Source organism: Erythrolamprus reginae, chromosome 9 (assembly GCF_031021105.1).
Source record: "Erythrolamprus reginae isolate rEryReg1 chromosome 9, rEryReg1.hap1, whole genome shotgun sequence".
Classification (NCBI taxonomy): Eukaryota; Metazoa; Chordata; class Lepidosauria; order Squamata; family Dipsadidae; genus Erythrolamprus; species Erythrolamprus reginae.
The window spans coordinates 29,162,250-29,180,469 of record NC_091958.1 but is presented as its reverse complement, the minus strand read 5'-3'; the positions used below and the strand labels follow the sequence as shown (position 1 = coordinate 29,180,469).

The 18,220-nt window shown below is 43.8% G+C and overlaps 1 protein-coding gene across 1 annotated transcript in view; it reads left to right on the top strand.

Annotated features, from left to right (window-relative positions):
- Positions 1–9,746: 9,746 nt before the first annotated feature.
- Positions 9,747–18,220, top strand: part of MLKL (mixed lineage kinase domain like pseudokinase) — a 31,870-nt gene continuing 23,396 nt past the window's right edge. Inside the window, exons 1-2 of the mRNA XM_070761688.1 lie at positions 9,747–9,822; positions 17,086–17,538. Coding sequence (XP_070617789.1) covers positions 17,088–17,538 — 451 coding nt within the window. The 5' untranslated portion in view covers positions 9,747–9,822; positions 17,086–17,087. The remainder of the gene's footprint in view (positions 9,823–17,085; positions 17,539–18,220) is intronic.

The window sequence follows — 18,220 nt, the reverse complement described above, 5'->3', positions numbered from 1 at the left end:
GATCTGAAGTTTCTGAACACTTTTCAAAGGTAGCCCCATGTAGAGAGCGTTACAGTAGTCGAGCCTCGAGGTGATGAGAGCATGAGTGACTGTGAGCAGTAACTCCCGGTCCAAATAGGGCCGCAACTGGTGCACCAGACGAACCTGGGCAAACGCCACCTCGGCACAGCTGAAAGATGTTTCTCTAATGTGAACTGTGGATTGAGGAGGATGCCCAAGTTGCAGACCCTCTCTGAGGGGGTCAATGAATCCCCCCCCCCAGAGTGATGGACGGACAGATGGAATTGTCCCTGTGAGGTAAAACCCACAACCACTCCGTCTTATCAGGGTTGAGCTTGAATCTGTTGACACCCATCCAGACCCCAACAGCCTCCAGGCACCAGCACATCACATCCACTGCTTCGTTGACTGGACATGGGGTGGAGATGTACAACTGGGTATCATCCGCGTATTGATGAAACCTCACCCCATGCCCTTGGATGATCTCGCCCAGCGGTTTCATGTAGATATTAAATAGCAGGGGGGAAAGGACCGACCCCTGAGGCACCCCATGTGGGAGAAGCCTAGAGGTCGACCTCTGATCCCCCACTAACACCGTCTGTGACTGACCGGAGAGGTAGGAGGAGAACCACTGAAGGACAGTGCCTCCCACTCCCAACCCCTCCAGCCGGCGCAGAAGGATACCATGGTTGATGGTATCAAAAGCCGCTGAGAGGTCAAAAAGCACCAGGACAGAGGATAAACCCCTGTCACAGGCCCGCCAGGGATAATCCATCAACGCGACCAAAGCAGTTTCCATGCTGTAGCCGGGCCTGAATCCTGACTGCTAGGGCCTAGATAATCGGCTTCTTCCAAGGACCATTGGAACTGGAGCGCCACCACCTTCTCAACAACCTTCCCCATAATGGGATGGTTGGGGACTGGCCGATAGTGGTTGATAATGGCTGGGTCCAGGGAAGGCTTCTTGAGGAGGGGGCACACAAGTACCTCCTTGTAGCGATCCAGAAAGGACCCCCTCCTCAAAGAAGCATTAACAATCTCCTGGACCCAGCTCCATGTCACCTCCCTGCTGGCCGAGACCAGCCAGGAGGGACACGGATCCAGTAAACAGGTGTCATCAGGTGTCACCAGATCAAACTCTTCCTAGACAGACGGACAAGTATGGGCCCCAGTCACCTCGACTGACTCATTGTCAGTCGACTCTGTTTTCCAATTGGAGTTGAGGTCTGCCCGGATCCGAGCGATTTTCTCAGCGAAAAACGTGTTAAAATCCTCGGCACTACTCTGTAAGGGCTCCCCAACTCCCCCCTGGTTAAGGAGGGAGCGGGTCACCCTAAACAGAGCGGCTGGGCGGGATTCCGCTGATGCAAACAAGGCGGCATGATACACGCATCTTGCCGCCTTGAGCGCCACTTTGTAAGTCTTAACATGAGCTCTTATAGGTGTCGAATGGATTCGGACTTACTCTTCCTCCATTGCTTCTCTAGATGTCTCTTCTGGCGTTTCAACTCCCGGAGCTTCTCATTGAACCACAGAGCTCTATGGGGTCTAGTGCCGCGGAGAGTTCGCAATGGCGCAATCCGGTCAAGAGCCTCTGCTGCAGCCTTGCTCCAGGCCTCAGCAAGAGACTCTGCCGAACTGTGGACGAGTGCATCTGGAATAACCCCAAGCGCCCTCTGAAAGCACTCTGGGTCCATCAGGCGTCTGGGATGGAACCTCCTAGTCAGTTCCCGCCTCCATGCGGGGAAGGATTGGAGCCAGGAAGTCAAGCCGCAATAGAAAATGGTCTGCCCATGACAAAGACAACACTTCTAAGCCCCTTAGTCTCAGACCATTGCTCAGTTGCTCAGAGAGGATACCATGTCGGGTGCGTCCCCCCCCCCTCGTGAGTCGAACCCTGTACTACTTGGGTCAGGTCCATGGCTGTCATGGTGGCCATGAACTCCTGTGCTAGCCCAGAGGTTTCACCGAGCGACGGTAGGTTAAAGTCCCCCAAGACAATAAGTCTGGGGAACCCTACCTCCTTGAGCAGCACAGGCAGGGCTGTTGACATGCAGCTGGGAGGCAGGTACGTGAATAACAAGCCCACCTGAACCCCTAAGTCCAACTTCACCAGGAGGGACTCACAACCCACAATCTCTGGAGCAACAAATCTACGCAGGCAAAGGCTCTCCCTGGCTATTATAGCCACTCCTCTCCCCCTTCCCTGGGGTCGAATCTGATGCCATATCTGAAACCCGGCTGGGCAAATTTCAGAGAGAGCCAGGTTTCAGTCACACATGCCAGGTCGGCCTCCTCATCCAGGATCAATTCCCGGATGAGGAGAGCTTTATTTACCACTGACCTGGCATTGAGTAGCAGCAGCCTGAGCCCAGGGCCAGAATTACACTCGTCACCAGTACCCTGGTTTGAGCTCACAGAGCCGGAAGCAGGGATTGCTATTAAGCAGCGATCCCTCCTTCCCCTGGAACGGCTAGCTTAATGGCTCCCACCATATCTGCCTCTCCTCAGCAAGACCGGAATATTCTGACCCTCAGCCACCCCAGAGATAGGTGCCCCCTCCCCTCCTGCCTCTCCAATGTCAGGTGGACCAAATATAACATTCATACCATTCCCATCCACCTCATCCATACCATAGTCCCACCCACCCCACCCATCCCTCCTATACCAATCATTCATTCCAAGCATATCATAACATATTATTATACCCACCCCAAATTTCCATCGATTAACACCCCCCCAATAATTTAATTAAGATATAGAATTAAAATATGGCATTAAAATACAAATTAATACTAATTAATTATCAATTACTCTATAACTAGTACTAGATGCCAAATTATTAAATATTAAAAAACGAAATACAGGGAAAAAATCAGTTAAAAATCAATTAGTTAGCAGTTCTTAGGTCATCAACAGCTAGGTGGCGCCAGACTCTGAATCAATTAAGTTCTGGAAAAGTCCAGCATAAATGTCCAAGTATTTAAATAATGAGTCCCTCAGGGGGGAAAAAGATCTCTTTAGTGCCAGCCGCTGCCACGACCTGGCACTCCCAGTTCGTAAATTGTGTCTCGAATTATTATTAACTCGGACTCCTGCATCTCTACAGCTCCCCCGGCTCTCGTCGTTCGCTCTGGTTGCCCTGTGATAGTTACCGTTCTTACTGGGCGACATCTCTAGTTCTTCACACTCCCCTCTCACCGCGGTCCTGCACAGTCTCTCAGTAATGCCGAACAGCCTCAGAAAAGATCCTCGCCCTCTCCTCAGCATCGACCTCCTTTCCCTTGATAATGACAGCCCCCTTGGGAATGACAGCTCCATCATGGTCCTTCACTCCGATGGCTCCAACGGTCCTTCCGATACTGGGCACCCCCACCATTTGGCACCACAGCCTCCCAGGTCTGTCTGTCCGTCTGTCTGTCTGTCTTGGTCTTAAAGCCCAGCTCTCGTCCGCCATTTTCCGAATCCCAGCTGATCGAGTTTGGCAGCGAAAAGATGATCCGGAATGCCACGGGGAGATAAAGCACACAGCATACAGCTCTTGCGAGGCATACAGGTCCTCTCTCTGGCTTGATCTTGCAGCCTAACTCTCAGCCTCTGTCCCTTGATCGCTAATGGCAGCTTGCTGCGGCTGCAGAATTAGATGACACTAAGTCTCATTAGCTGCTTTTTGGATCCAAATGCAGCAAGCAGCCTATTTAACAAATTTAACAGAGTTGGAAGGGACCTGGCAGGTCATCTAATCCAACCCCCTGCCCAAGCAACAGACCCTATACTCTACCTAGGATCAAACTCACAACTTCCCGATTGTGAGGTAATAGCTCCCCCTCTAGGCCACAGCAGCTGGGTTCTATCAGAGTTTGTTGCGTAGATCAAAATAAGTACACACATATAACTAATTCAGATGGATTCATTAACTTTTTTATAAACATAATAATATTTATACAATACCACAAGTAGATTATTTCTTCAATGTGGCAACAGTTACAAGCAGTTTCATTTCCAGGAGCAGTCAAGCCAGACCTGGGCAAGGGGCAGCCTGCCCGCTATCTGTGACCGCTCCGCAGAGGTCGGGGTCCGCTCCAGTGCGAGGATGAAAAAGCTCACCGCGTCTGCCAGGACTCCCCCGGTTCCTGCTTTCCTCAAGATTCATCAGGAAAGCAGGAACCGGCAGACGCAGTGAGCTCTTCTATCTTCGCACTGGAGCGGACCCTGACCTCCTACCGAGAGCAGCCCAGCACAGAAACCACGCAAACACTCCAGCGCAGTGACTATGGTGCACCGTGTTGCTGTAAAGCAAACAATGAGGGGCCTGTAGGGTGGGTCTGGGTGTTTAGGTCAGGCCAGGACCTGGGTCTTTACAGTATCGGGTAGAACTGAGTTAATTATATTAGTCCGGCCTTCTAAAACCATCCCAATTTCTCATGCAGCCCCATGGCAAAATTAATTGCCCATCCCTGAGTCAAGCTCAGAGTTCAGGGTGGGCCCCGCCCAGCCATCTAGTTTCAGTTTTGATTCAAACGGATGGATGGAAAGGAATCAAGGAGTAGCATAACCTAGGACTAAGGAGAAATTTGACAGGTATAAAGTGTTTTTCCAGTGAAACCCAGGGGAGGGGGGATTCAACCGGTTCGGACCAGTTTGGGTGAACTGGATGCAGATTTTACATCGGATTCACTGAACAGCTAGTTGCAAGGACTGGCTGGCCCCACCCACCCCACCCTGCCCCTCCCAGAAGTCTCCACGTGGCCTGTTTTGGGTACCAGTTAAGTGCAGGGCCCACACAGAGGGCAAAAAACAGGCCTCCCGGAAGTTCCAGAAGTCCAGAAATGGGCCCGTTTCCAGCCTCTGGAGGGCCTCTGGAGACCAGGGGGGGCGTTTTCACCCTCCTGAAGCTCAAGGGAAGCCTCTAGAGCCCTGCTGCCCAATGTGGGACCCACACACCACAGGGGGGGGCAATTTCTTTTTTAATGGGGGCAATTGGAACCTTTTTTAAACCTAGTTAATGGCCTTTTAGGCTTCCTCCGCATGAGTAGTTCACTTTTTGAACAATAAGAATTATATGTCATGGGGGGGGGGGGTTATCAGGATTTTAGAGATGCTTAGGTGGGGCATGGCTAAGGTGACCAGACATCCCAATTTCTGCAGGACAGTCCCACTTTTTGCCCATTTGTTTTTATTAATATTGATTGTTTCCTCATTGCTTATTTGTACCCAACTATCATTAAGTGTTGTATCTCTTGACAAATGTCTCTTTTATTTTATGTACACTGAGAGCATCTGCACCAAAGACAAATTCCTTGTGTATCCAATCACACTTGGCCAATAAATAATTCTATCCTATCCTATTCTATTCTATAATATTCTATTCTATTCTATTCGTCTAGTCCAGCCCAGCCCAGCCCAGCCCAGCCCAGCCCAGCCCAGCCCAGCCCAGCCCAGCCCAGCCCAGCCCAGCCCAGCCCAGCCCAGCCCAGCCCAGCCCATTCCATTCATAAATGTAGTGAGTTACTTAGTCTGCACCACATTGCTGCCAGTAATTCACCCTCCTTTTTTCTAAAGTCGGCCCGACTTCTGATGTTGACCAGGACCTGTCTGACCACTAAGGGGCGGTGTTGTACAGGTAGAGTTAAGGATTGCCACTTACGGGTCACTCCCTCTGCCTTCTCTTTCTCTAAGACATTTAATCAGGGCTTTCCTTCAAAAGGGTGGAAGAAAAACTTCCCAAAGTCCACTATCATCCCTTGTGAGGCTGCCTAAGAGGTTACTAGCCGGATTCTGAAAGATCTCCTGTATGGAGAATTAGTGCAGGGAAAGGAATACTTTCCTTTCCCTGCACTAATTACTTGGTGTGCACAAAATCCTGCACAAAATCCTTGGAATACTCATATCAAATGACCTGAGTGCCAAGCCCACTGCAACAACATCGCCAAAAAGGCCTCAAGTGTTGTTAACCTAATCCTATGTAGCTTCTGCTCCAGCAATCTCACACTACTAACCAGAGCATACAAAACGTTCGCCAGACCAATCCTGGACTGCAGCTCATCTGCCTGGAACCCACACCGCATCTTGGACATAAACACTTTAGAAAATCTAATCTAATAAATAAATAAAATACCGCTTCGAATCTCTGGAGAGGGGTGGCATACAAATCTAATAATAAATAAATAAATGTCCAGAGATACTTTACTAGAAGAGCCCTCCACTCAGTGAAGGGCTACCAAAATGTTTACTACCACATTGTGGCCGTGGCTTATGCAGGGCGCCCTGCATTTTCTTTCAACATCTTTCAGTGCAACTTGGGTGCTCTGGGGTGGAGCTCCATTTCCCCTACCCCACTGTGTTCCTCCCCCCCATCCGGGCAGCAGCCCACCCCTGCCTCCATTCCTCCACACAGAACAAAATTCCCTATGCAACTAGACTTACAATCCTGGCTTTAGAAAGTTTAGAACTACGTCACCTTAAATACGATCTAAGCACAGCCCATAAAATCATCTGCTACAAAACCCTTCCTGTCAACGACTACTTCAGCTTCAACCACAGCAACACACGAGCACACAACAGATACAAACGAGACTTTTCCATGTTTCAGCTCCAGCACATGTGTGCGTGCTGGCCAGATGATTTTTGGCCTTGGGAATGGCCATTTATTCCTCCGGACAGTTCAGGGAAGCTTCCCTGAAGCCCCAGAGACAAAAAAATTCCCCCAACAGACAAACTGGAAGTTCGGAAAAAGGCACTTCCGGTTTGCCCATTTGGGCATTTTTTTCCCACCTACCAGCAGTGGTGGATTCATACCAGTGCGGCACTCTGGACTGTCCTGATATATATAAGCAGACTAGCACAGGAGGACTAGATAAGATATCAGAATCTATTGTGGCAATTTAATGAACCAGATAAATGAATGAAGACACGTTTGTATAAAACAGTAGTTTACTCTTCAGTGAAAAATATCTTCAGTCTTCTATTTACAGGAACTTTACATCAGCTACATTCAGCTTATTTACAAGTAGGTATCCAATCAATCCAGGTTACAAGTAGATACAAAACCAATTCAGGTTTCTAGTAGATACTAAACCTATCCAGGTTTCTTTGTATCACTATCTCAGTTCTACTCAATATCTAACTCACCCTCAAACTGCTCCAGCAATAGCAAATAACCAATAGCAAATAACCAACAATCATCAACAAGAATCATCATCAATAGCAAATAACCAACAATCATCAACAAGAACAACAGACCAACAAAGGAATCGTGAAGTTGATCTGCATCTTATAATGCTCTGGCCCAATCACATTGCAGTTCACACCCAATGACTCAGCATGAGCATGCTTACATTCTACCTTTTACCTTATATGGTAATACATTTCAATTTTTACCTTATATGACACTACAATGAAATATCACCCAGGATTGCAATTCCTAACATGGACCACACCGATATGAACCCACCACTACTTACCAGGCTTCAGAAAGGCCTGTGCGCATGCATGGGGAGCAGCACAAGGGATGCGCATGCATGAGGGGGGAGGAAAGGGGTATGGGCACATGAATGCATGCTAACACACCCACACACACCCCTTTTGGCACACAAAGCAAAAAAGGTTCACCATCATTGCTTTAATGTCTACTAGGACTCCAAGATCCCTGTCACAGTTATTGCTGTTGAGCCAGATTTCACATGTTTCGTAGCTCTACATTTGAAGGGTTTTTTTGCCTAAATGTAAAACCTTACTTTTCTCACCATTGATTTTCATTTTGACAGATAGGGCCCAGTGTTCAAGTCACTTGAGATCCTTCTAAATCTTAAGCTTATCCTCTGGGATGTTGGCCAATGCTGTCAGCTTGATCTGCAGATTTGATGAATCACCCTTCTATTCCCTCATCTAAATAATTCATGAAAATGTTGAAGAGTACTGGACCTAAGACAGAAGCTGAGATGCCCCACTGCTTACTTCCCTCCCTGTGCTATAGTTCCATTAAGGATTACCTGTACAGAGTGTTTTGTCAGCCAGTTACAAATCCATCGGGTGGTGATGTCTATCCCACATTTTTCTAACTTACTACCGTGTTTCCCCCAAAATAAGACACTGTCTTATATTAATTTTTGCTCCAAAAGTTGTGCTACGTCTTATTTTTTGGGGGTACCTTATATTTCTCAAATAAGACAAATTCACAGGCAGAAAAGCTGACACCTCCAAAGAAAGTGTACCGTACGGTACACTGATTATGGTACGGTACCTGTCAGTATAGCACCCACACACACAAACAACGGCACTTATATGGTACAACAGTATACTCCTGCTATTGCAGCTTCCGGCCACCAGAGGAACTACAGTCTACGCACTGTAGTGGAGACTGTAATGGCGATGAGACAGCAGCAGACTGTGTCTGCTGTACTGGACGGTACAAAGCGATGGAAGGGGCCAGCAGGGGACGCCACATTATTACGATACCGCTATGAACAGCTTTGAATGGTACCGTATGTTTTTCCACCGTACCATATGTAAACTTGACTACGCCTTATTTTCAGGGGGTGCCTTATACTAGCAAATTCTGCAAAACCTCTGACATGCCTTACTTTCGGAGTACGTCTTATTTTGGGGAAAACAGGGTAAGAAGTAAGTTGTGGTCTACTTTATCTACTTTTGCTGTGAGCCGCCCCGAGTCTGCGGAGAGGGGCGGCATACAAATCTGATTAAACTAAACTAAACTAAACTTATCAAATGCCTTACTGAAATCCAAGTATACTACGTCCAAAGCATTTTGTTCATCCATCAATTCAGTCACTTTTTCAAAGAATGAAATCAGATTTGTTTTATATGATCTATTCTTGGCCAATCCAAATATTGACCAAAATATTTATTAGACAATTTCCAAAGTCTTTGTATAGTCTCACTGTCATACTAACCACCACCAGCAGATTCTGGCATTTTAAGGAAGTAGTAATAACAAACACTCCAGATTTAACAATTATCAAAAACATTTAAAAATCTGGATAGCGGCCATGGTACCATGAGGAGACAGCAGAAAAGAAGAGAATGAACTAAGGAATATTAAAAAATACAGAGACAATATAAGTAGGACAACTTAGGCAAAAGAAAGTGAACACAATAGTTATAGACACCTTGACTGCAATTCTAAAACATCTGGAGCATCACTTTGAATACCATCATTACTGACAAAGTCACCTGTCAATTACAAAAGGCATATTTACTGGAAACAGTTTAGATCCTGGGATACCGTTAACACCATCAAACAACACCTGTCTATTATCCAGGACTTGATAAATGGAGAAAAAGCATTAAATCCAATTTAAACATCTGGCTGACTGTGTGATGAATCATAAACGGGAGCCATTTTGGTGTAGTAATAAAAGTACTGGTGGTGTAGAAAATCAGGAGATGGTGAATTCTAATCCTGCCTTAGCTGTGAAAACCAGCCAGGTGATTTTGAACCTGTCACTCTCTCTCTCAGCCCAACTTACCACACAGGATTCCTATCGTAGGAACCAATATTAGGTGTGTTTGCAACCCTGAGTTATTTATAAAATAATAAAGGCAGGATAAAAGTAAAGTAATTCCATCTATTCATTCCAGATTTTTAACAAGTCTTCCTCTGAGCTTGAGGTATTTTCAGAAACTGAAACTATATTCAGAATTTGAGTGGCACTCAGAGTTTCTCAACTTGCATAAACTTTTTTCCAGGAAGTAGACCCGTCATCTCCAAAAGCGGAACTGCAGGAGATCCTCTGGAGATCTAAAAGCACCTTTTGAACCCAGAGAGAGTTGAGAAGAAGACATCGCAGAGACACACACGAGGTAAGCTGGGGGAGGTTGAGGGAGAAGGAAAGGTGAGGGGACCCGCAAGGGAGGCAGCTCACAGTTTTCACTTGTTGAGGCCAGGCTGAACATACAGAAAATGTCAGTTGGGGAGGAACTGAATGAGAAAGAAGAGCTGGAGAGGACCTGCTCACATCCTGTATTCAGTGGTGGGATCCTGCTGATTTAACAACCGGTTTGGTGATCGCGCAGCCTCCTGCTCGGGTAAGGGGTTGGGCTAGATGACCTACAAGGTCTCTTCCAACTCTGTTAATTTGTAAAGCAGTGGTTCTCAACCTGGGGGTCGGGACCCCTTTGGGGATTGAACAACCGTTTCACAAATTTTCCCTGGTGTTAGGAACTAAAGCTTCTATTCTGGCGCCTTGGAACATATTTTTACAACCCAACCAATCAGGCGTTTACAGTGGGGGTGTCCCTCTGACCTTCCTACCAATCAATTTAAAGTTCTGTTGGGAGAATTGGCTCTAGACTTATGGTTGGGGGTCACCACCACATGAGGAACTATATTAAGGGGTCACAGCATTAGAAAGGTTGAGAACTACTAAGCCGCCTAGATTTTTCAGTCTTAGATGGTTTTCCATCTAGATTTAGATTTAGATTTATTAGATTTGTATGCTGCCCCTCTCCAAAGACTCGGAGCGGCTCACAACATTGGCAATACAATGCAAATACAAATCTAGTGTTAAAAACTAATTTAAAATACATTTATCATGAAAATAATCAGCTATACAATCATGGACACTAAAGGTTGACCAATCTGACAGATACTTTATCACAGTGATTGTTAAGTGCCAAAACTAGAGCATGAGTGCCGGAACGCCCGAACCCAGAAGAGATCTTCTGGGTCCATCACGCGCATGTGTGCTGGACAGCTGTTCCAGCGCATATGTGCATTGGTCAGCTGCTCTCTTTTGGGTTCTAGTGCATGCATGCACGCATGCCTGCACGCACGCAGGTCTTCGTGACCAGCTCTCCAGCACTCATGCATGCAACAGAACCTGGAAAAGCAGTGGGTGGCAGCATGCCTACCCACAGAAAGGGCTTTGCATGCCACCTCTGGCATACATGCCAGAGATTCACTATCACAGCTCTATCCCCTAAAATGAAGGCAGCCTAAGGACTCCATAATACAATTGTGTGCGTCTGTGTACGTATACCTCATTTTGTATTTGTAGGCAACATTGGGGCGGTAGCACCTGATTTAAAAAAAGAAGGGAAGAGGGATAACTAAGATAGAACATACGAGAAGGATGTGAGGCCAAGTAGAAATTGTATAGAATGGTGGTTGGGTAATGGAAGATGGCTACAAATAAATGCAATATGCAAATATGTGAATGGAGGAGATAAGAGTTAGAGAAAATAAATAAAAAGAGGACACATTTTCTTGTGGGTGATTCGACTGTTAGAGGTGTTGATTTGGGACAGAGCAAGGATGTGGTGAAGGTGCTGAGGTGTCTCCCAGGGACCACTGCCAGCAGGGACAGGAGGCGGATTACAAACATTGTCGAGGCTGTGAGTAAAGGTAATAACGTTGATGTGGTGGTGCATCTTGGCACAAATGATTTGTCCCAGAGAAATGTTAATGTAGTAAAAAGAGATTTTCAATGTCTAAGTGTGGAGCTGGGTAAAATAACTGATTCAGTGACTTTCTCAGAGGTGTTACCTGTTTGTGGCCAAGAGGATAAAACAACGTGTATCAGAGAGTTTAATGTGTGGTTAAGGCAGTGGTGTAATGCTGAAGGTTTTGGCTATGTAAGTCATGATGGCAGTAGGTGGTCTAATAGGGAGTTGTTTAAGAGGGATGGTTTGCATCCATCATACAGAGGTACCCAGGTACTCGGTGAGGAATTCAGAACTTTTTTGGACAGGCATTTAAACTAGGTAAAGGGGACAGAGATGTAACTGATGTGGGTGATTTCTGTCCCCGACCAATGAGGATAAAGCAGTTTTTGGATGCTTATGAAAAGGGAGCTGCAAATAAAACAGATGTAGTTGTTGATTATAAGGGGCAAACTAATAATGAAAATAATGTTCTTTGGGTAATGTGCACGAATGCTCAAAGCTTGAGCAACAAGCTCTGTGAATTAATGGCCATAATATCTAGAGATAATTTGGACCTGGTTGCCCTAACTGAGACATGGTTTAAGGATTCTAATGAATGGGAAATATCCATACCAGGATATACACTGTATAGGAAGGATAGAAGAGAGAGAAGGGGAGTTGGAGTAGCCATTTATATTAAAGAAAGTCTAAAAACAACACTAATTCAAAATACATGTCAAGATCTAGAGACTCTCTGGATTTGCATGCAAAATAAAGAAGGTTCTGTCATTAGAATTGGGGTGATCTATAGGCCTCCAGGGCAATCCAAGGAATATGACAACAAGATGGTGGATGAAATTACCCAAATGGCAGTAAAGGGAGATATTGTGGTTATGGGTGATTTCAACATGCCTGATGTTGACTGGAATATCCCCAGTGCCCTTACATGCAAAAGTAAGAATATAGTAGAGGCCTTTACAGGAGCAGCTCTGGCACAGCTGGTTAAGACACCAACTAGAGGGGAGAATATCCTAGATTTAGTTTTTACGAATGGGAATTGGGTTTCAGAGGTCAAGGTGGGAGAAAATTTAGGTTGCAGTGACCATCTATGTTTGTGGTTTGATGTAAAAACTCATTGTGAGCAATCCTATAATGCAACCAAAGTACTGGATTTCAGAAAAACAAATTTTAATGCAATGGGGGAATATTTAGATAATGAATTAAAGGGGAGGGATAAAATGGCAGGAGCGAGCACCCAGTGGACTGTATTAAAAAAGGCCATCTTAAAAGCCACTGGACTGTATGTAAGACAAATAACTAAAGGTAAAAGGAAGAAGAAACCGCTATGGTTTAGCAATGATGTAAGGGCTATAGTCAATGAAAAAAAGGCTGCCTATAGGAGGTATAAAGAGTCTGGAAGTATAGCTGATAGGGAGGTGTATAAAATGAGACAGAAGGAAGCGAAACAGATAATATATGCTGCTACAGCCTCAAAAGAGGAAGAAATTGCAAAATCTGTAAAGAAGGGGGATAAAACCTTCTTCAGATATATTAGTGATAAGAAGAAGAAAAACTGCGGCATCACGAAGCTTAGTACTGGGAATAAAACATGCATTAATGGGAATAAGGAGATTGCTGACCATTTCAATAGCTACTTCTGTTCAGTTTTCTCAAAAGACACCTTACAAAATAATACTATAGAGGGATATAGCATTGCTTCCAGCTGTACGGATTCAGCTCCAGTGATCTTAGAAGCCGATGTCTTAGAAGAACTTGAACAATTAAAGATAAATAAGGCAATGGGTCCAGATGGCATCCACCCCAGAGTTCTTAAAGAACTCAGATCTGTCATTACTACCCCCCTGACTGATTTGTTTAACCAATCGTTGTTAACAGGAGAAGTTCCTGAGGATTGGAGAATGGCCAGTGTTGTGCCTATTCACAAGAAGGGCAGTAGAGAAGAAGCTGGTAACTACAGGCCAGTTAGCTTGACATCAGTTGTAGTTAAAATGATGGAGACTCTACTCAAAAAGAGGATAAATCAGCACCTAAAAAACAATAACTTATTGGACCCAAATCAGCATGGCTTTACTGAAGGCAAATCATGTCAGACTAATCTTATTGATTTCTTTGACTATGTCACAAAGGTGTTGGATGAAGGTGGTGCCGTGGATATTGCCTACCTGGACTTCAGCAAAGCCTTTGATACGGTTCCACATAAAGAGCTGATAGATAAATTAGTGAAGATTGGACTTAATCCCTGGATAGTTCAATGGATTTGCAGCTGGCTGAAGCGTAGACATCAAAGAGTTATTGTTAATGGCGAGTATTCTGAGCAGAGTCAGGTTACAAGCGGTGTGCCACAAGGGTCTGTTCTGGGTCCTATTCTTTTTAATATGTTTGTGAGTGACATAGGGGAAGGTTTGGTAGGGAAGGTTTGCCTATTTGCCGATGACTCTAAAGTGTGCAATAGGGTTGATATTCCTGGAGGCGTCTGTAATATGGTAAATGATTTAGCTTTACTAGATAAATGGTCAAAGCAATGGAAACTGCAGTTTAATGTTTCCAAATGTAAAATAATGCACTTGGGGAAAAGGAATCCTCAATCTGAGTATTGTATTGGCAGTTCTGTGTTAGCAAATACTTCAAAAGAAAAGGATTTAGGGGTAGTGATTTCTGACAGTCTCAAAATGGGTGAACAGTGCAGTCAGGCGGTAGGGAAAGCAAGTAGGATGCTTGGCTGCATAACTAGAGGTATAACAAGCAGGAAGAGGGAGATTATGATCCCGCTATATAGAATGCTGGTGAGACCACATTTGGAATACTGTGTTCAGTTCTGGAGACCTCACCTACAAAAAGATATTGACAAAATTGAACGGGTCCAAAGACGGGCTACAAGAATGGTGGAAGGCCTTAAGCATAAAACGTATCAGGAAAGACTTAATGAACTCAATCTGTATAGTCTGGAGGACAGAAGGAAAAGGGGGGACATGATCGAAACATTTAAATATATTAAAGGGTTAAATAAGGTCCAGGAGGAAAGTGTTTTTAATAGGAAAGTATACACAAGAACAAGGGGACACAATCTGAAGTTAGTTGGGGGAAAGATCAAGAGCAACATGAGAAAATATTATTTTACTGAAAGAGTAGTAGATCCTTGGAACAAACTTCCAGCAGACGTGGTAGATAAATCCACAGTAACTGAATTTAAACATGCCTGGGATAAACATAGATCCATCCTAAGATAAAATACAGAAAATAGTATAAGGGCAGACTCGATGGGCCATGAGGTCTTTTTCTGCCGTCAGACTTCTATGTTTCTATGTTTCTAAAACAATAAGAGAAAAAAGTGAGGGAACCAAGGCGCAAGCAAATAATATATATAAGATGCTAGTGCAGTCAGATGGATATGTGACCCAAGGATTGACTAAATGGTGGCAGAGTGAAATACAAGTAGATGTGCATGAGATGAAAAATATAGTGGAGAACGTGAGGAAAATAAGAATACAAGGGTTAGGGAAATGAGAAGGAAAATATTACATAAGTAGATTCACACACCCGTTCAACTTGCATATTTCCAGCAGAATGTTAAAAATACTTGTTGGCATGGGTGTCAAGATAAAGGAGTGTTTATGCACATGCTTTGGGAATGGCTGGTAGCACAGAACTTTTGGCAAAAAGTGCAAGAGGATATTAACAGGATGTTAAATATATGATGGACAATTACAAAGGAAATGGCAGTATTAGTTAAAACCAATGCGATGGGAGAATTTAGAGAAATAAAACAAGCAGTGATAGAAAGTGCTCAGGTGGTTATAGTCTTGGGTTGAAAGGATGCAGCAATGGGCTATGAGCCGGAACGCTAAATTGTGCTTGCCACCGCGGCTCATAAGTTCTTGCGGGAGCAGCGTGATTTTGCTGCTGCACCTGTGGAGGTAGCAAAATTGCGCCTGTGTTTTACCTGCGGCTCTGTGCGCAATTTTGCTACCTCCACAGGTGCAGCCACAAAATTGCTCTGGTCCTGCAAGAACTTACAAGTCATGGTGGCGAGCGCAATTTAGCGTTCCGGCTCGTAGTCCACCACTGGAGGAATGTGACAAAATGGACAATGCAAAATTGATACCGGTACATGGTGGATCACATTCAATTTGAGATTATGGATAAAAGGATGAATTTGGTTAATGAAACTGATTTGCGACAACTGATGGGACAATGGGAGAAGGTAGGACGATTTATGGCTAGTAGAATCCGAGACCAAACTACCAGGAATAAATTGGAATAACTTTATAATATGTAAATAGATATTTTGCTCTTGGGTTTATAAGAAACACCCCCAATTTGTTGGAGGAGTGTGAATGTTTGTCTGGTGGTGGGCACCAATCACAGAGCACTTGTTGTTTGTTGTGTATGTGTTCATATTTTATAAAATCAATTTTTTAAAAAAGATTCCCTGTTAAGCAACAAGGATAATTCATGTCTGAAATAACGTGGCCTCATTCAGAATGCCTGCAGCCAACTGGCCATGCAGCCAGGGCTTCTCTGGATGTTGGTGAGGATGTGTTCCACTTGCCAAAGAAACTTTCTAATTGTGTACTAATCTAATCTAGTCTAATCTAGTCTAGTCTAGTCTAGTCTAGTCTAGTCTAGTCTAATCTAATCTAATCTAATGTAATCTAATCTAATCTAATCTAATCTAATATAAAATTCCATAGAGGGCCTTAAGCGCCTCCTCCCTGAATTGTAGAACTGTGATTCCCATGGCTTGTTGATTAGGATTCACAATAACTCAATGGGACAAGCTTTAAAAACCAACTTGTGGGCCATCGTAAGTTGTCTACTGTAACTGAAATCTTCTGGGCTAGATGAAGGACCCATTCCAGTTGAGTCATGCTTTGTTCATGGGAAACGGTACATGGCTTAGGACCAGACTATTTACGGGACCGTTTCCTGCCGCATACCTCCCAGACACCAATTAGATCACAGAGGGTTGGCCTCCTTCGGGTCCTGTTGACTAAACAATGTAGGTTGGTGGGGATGGCCTTTTCTGTGGTTGCCCCATCTCTATGGAACCAACTGCCCCCCGATGTCCGCATTGCTCCCACCCTACTGGCCTTCTGAAAAGCTGTGAGGATGTGGCTTTGCCGGCAGGTCACAGTTGTGGCCGAACTGTGATTGACTTGGTACGTATGTTGTTTGATTGGATAGTTTCCTAAGTTTTTTTTTATTGTTGATATTACGGATTTTTTACTGTTTTACTATTTATATTTGATTTCTTGTGATTTTGTATTATATTGTTATTGTTGTAATCCGCCCTGAGTCCCATTGGGATTGGGCAGCATAGAAGTCGAATAAATTATATTATATTATATTATATTATATTATATTATATTATATTATATTATATTATATTATATTATATTATATTATATTATATTATATTATATTATATTATATTATATTATATTATATTATATTATATTATATTATATTATATTATATTATATTATATTATATTATATTATATTATATTATATTATATTATATTATATTATATTATATTATATTATATTATATTATATTATATTATATTATATTATATTATATTATATTATATTATATTATATTATATTATATTATATTATATTATATTATATTATATTATATTATATTATATTATATTATATTGTTCCGTCCTTGAAGCCATGGACATTGTGGAGCGCATTCTGGCGGTTGCGAAAATCATACACAGCCAATATCAGCATATGAAGCACTGCAAGAAGCAGAAGGAGCGCCTGGTCAAGCGCATGGAGGTCCTGCTGAGACCCATCGAGCTCCTCCAGGCTCAGTCTCCCAGCAAACTGTCCTTCGATCTGAAATGGATGCTGCAGAAGATGCTGGACCTCTTACTCGAAGCCCAGGAACTCTTCGAGAAGTACAATAACCACAATGTGCTGGAGAGGTTCATAAAGACTGGTGAGATGCTGGAAGCCTTTGCAAACTTGAACGAGCACTTTGGCGACATGGGCCAAGGACTTCTGCTGCAGCTCCAGGTGGAGCAGAAGGTGCTGGTGAGCTTTCAGAAGTGTGTGGTGAGCAAGGAACGGTGCCAGGATCTGGCGGAAGACAAAGTCTGCTGGAAGGAGATGGCCAAAGGTAGGGGCTGTGTTTTGTTGAGATGTTGTTCCTTTGAGAAAGGAAACAGGGAATCTTTCTCTCTCTTTTGAATAAGTTCCAGATGTTTCTAAGCAATTAGAGGCAGGGAAAACTGTCTCAGCTACATCTTGAGTTTGCGGGAAGTATGTCCAATGGGAGAAAAGATGCTAACTCAGAGATCTTCAAACTTGGCAACTTTAAGACTTGTGGAATGTTAGCATCTTTTTGTAATATTTGTAATATTCCTAAAATAAACTTGTACAGAGCAAATGTGGTAGTGGCAGATATCCAGTCAATACCCAGACCAATACAATTTGAGTATAAATATTATTTACATACTGTATATTCAATAGAGTAGTCAGTAAACAATCCAAGTCATACATATATACATCAATCAATCATATACAGACCAAGAGCAGAACACACAGTTCTATACACACAGCAATTCTACAATAATTCTTCCTCCATCATATATAAAACCATAAGTACAGTGGTACTTCTTCTTAAGAACGCTTCTACTTAAGAACTTTTCTAGATAAGAACCGGGTGTTCAAGATTTTTTTGCCCCTTCTTAAGAACCATTTTTTACTTAAGAACCTGAGCGCAGAAAAATTTTCCAGGAAATTTGAGAGCAGCACGAAGGCCCAGCCAGTTTCCTGCCATTGCCCCTTTAATCCCGTCC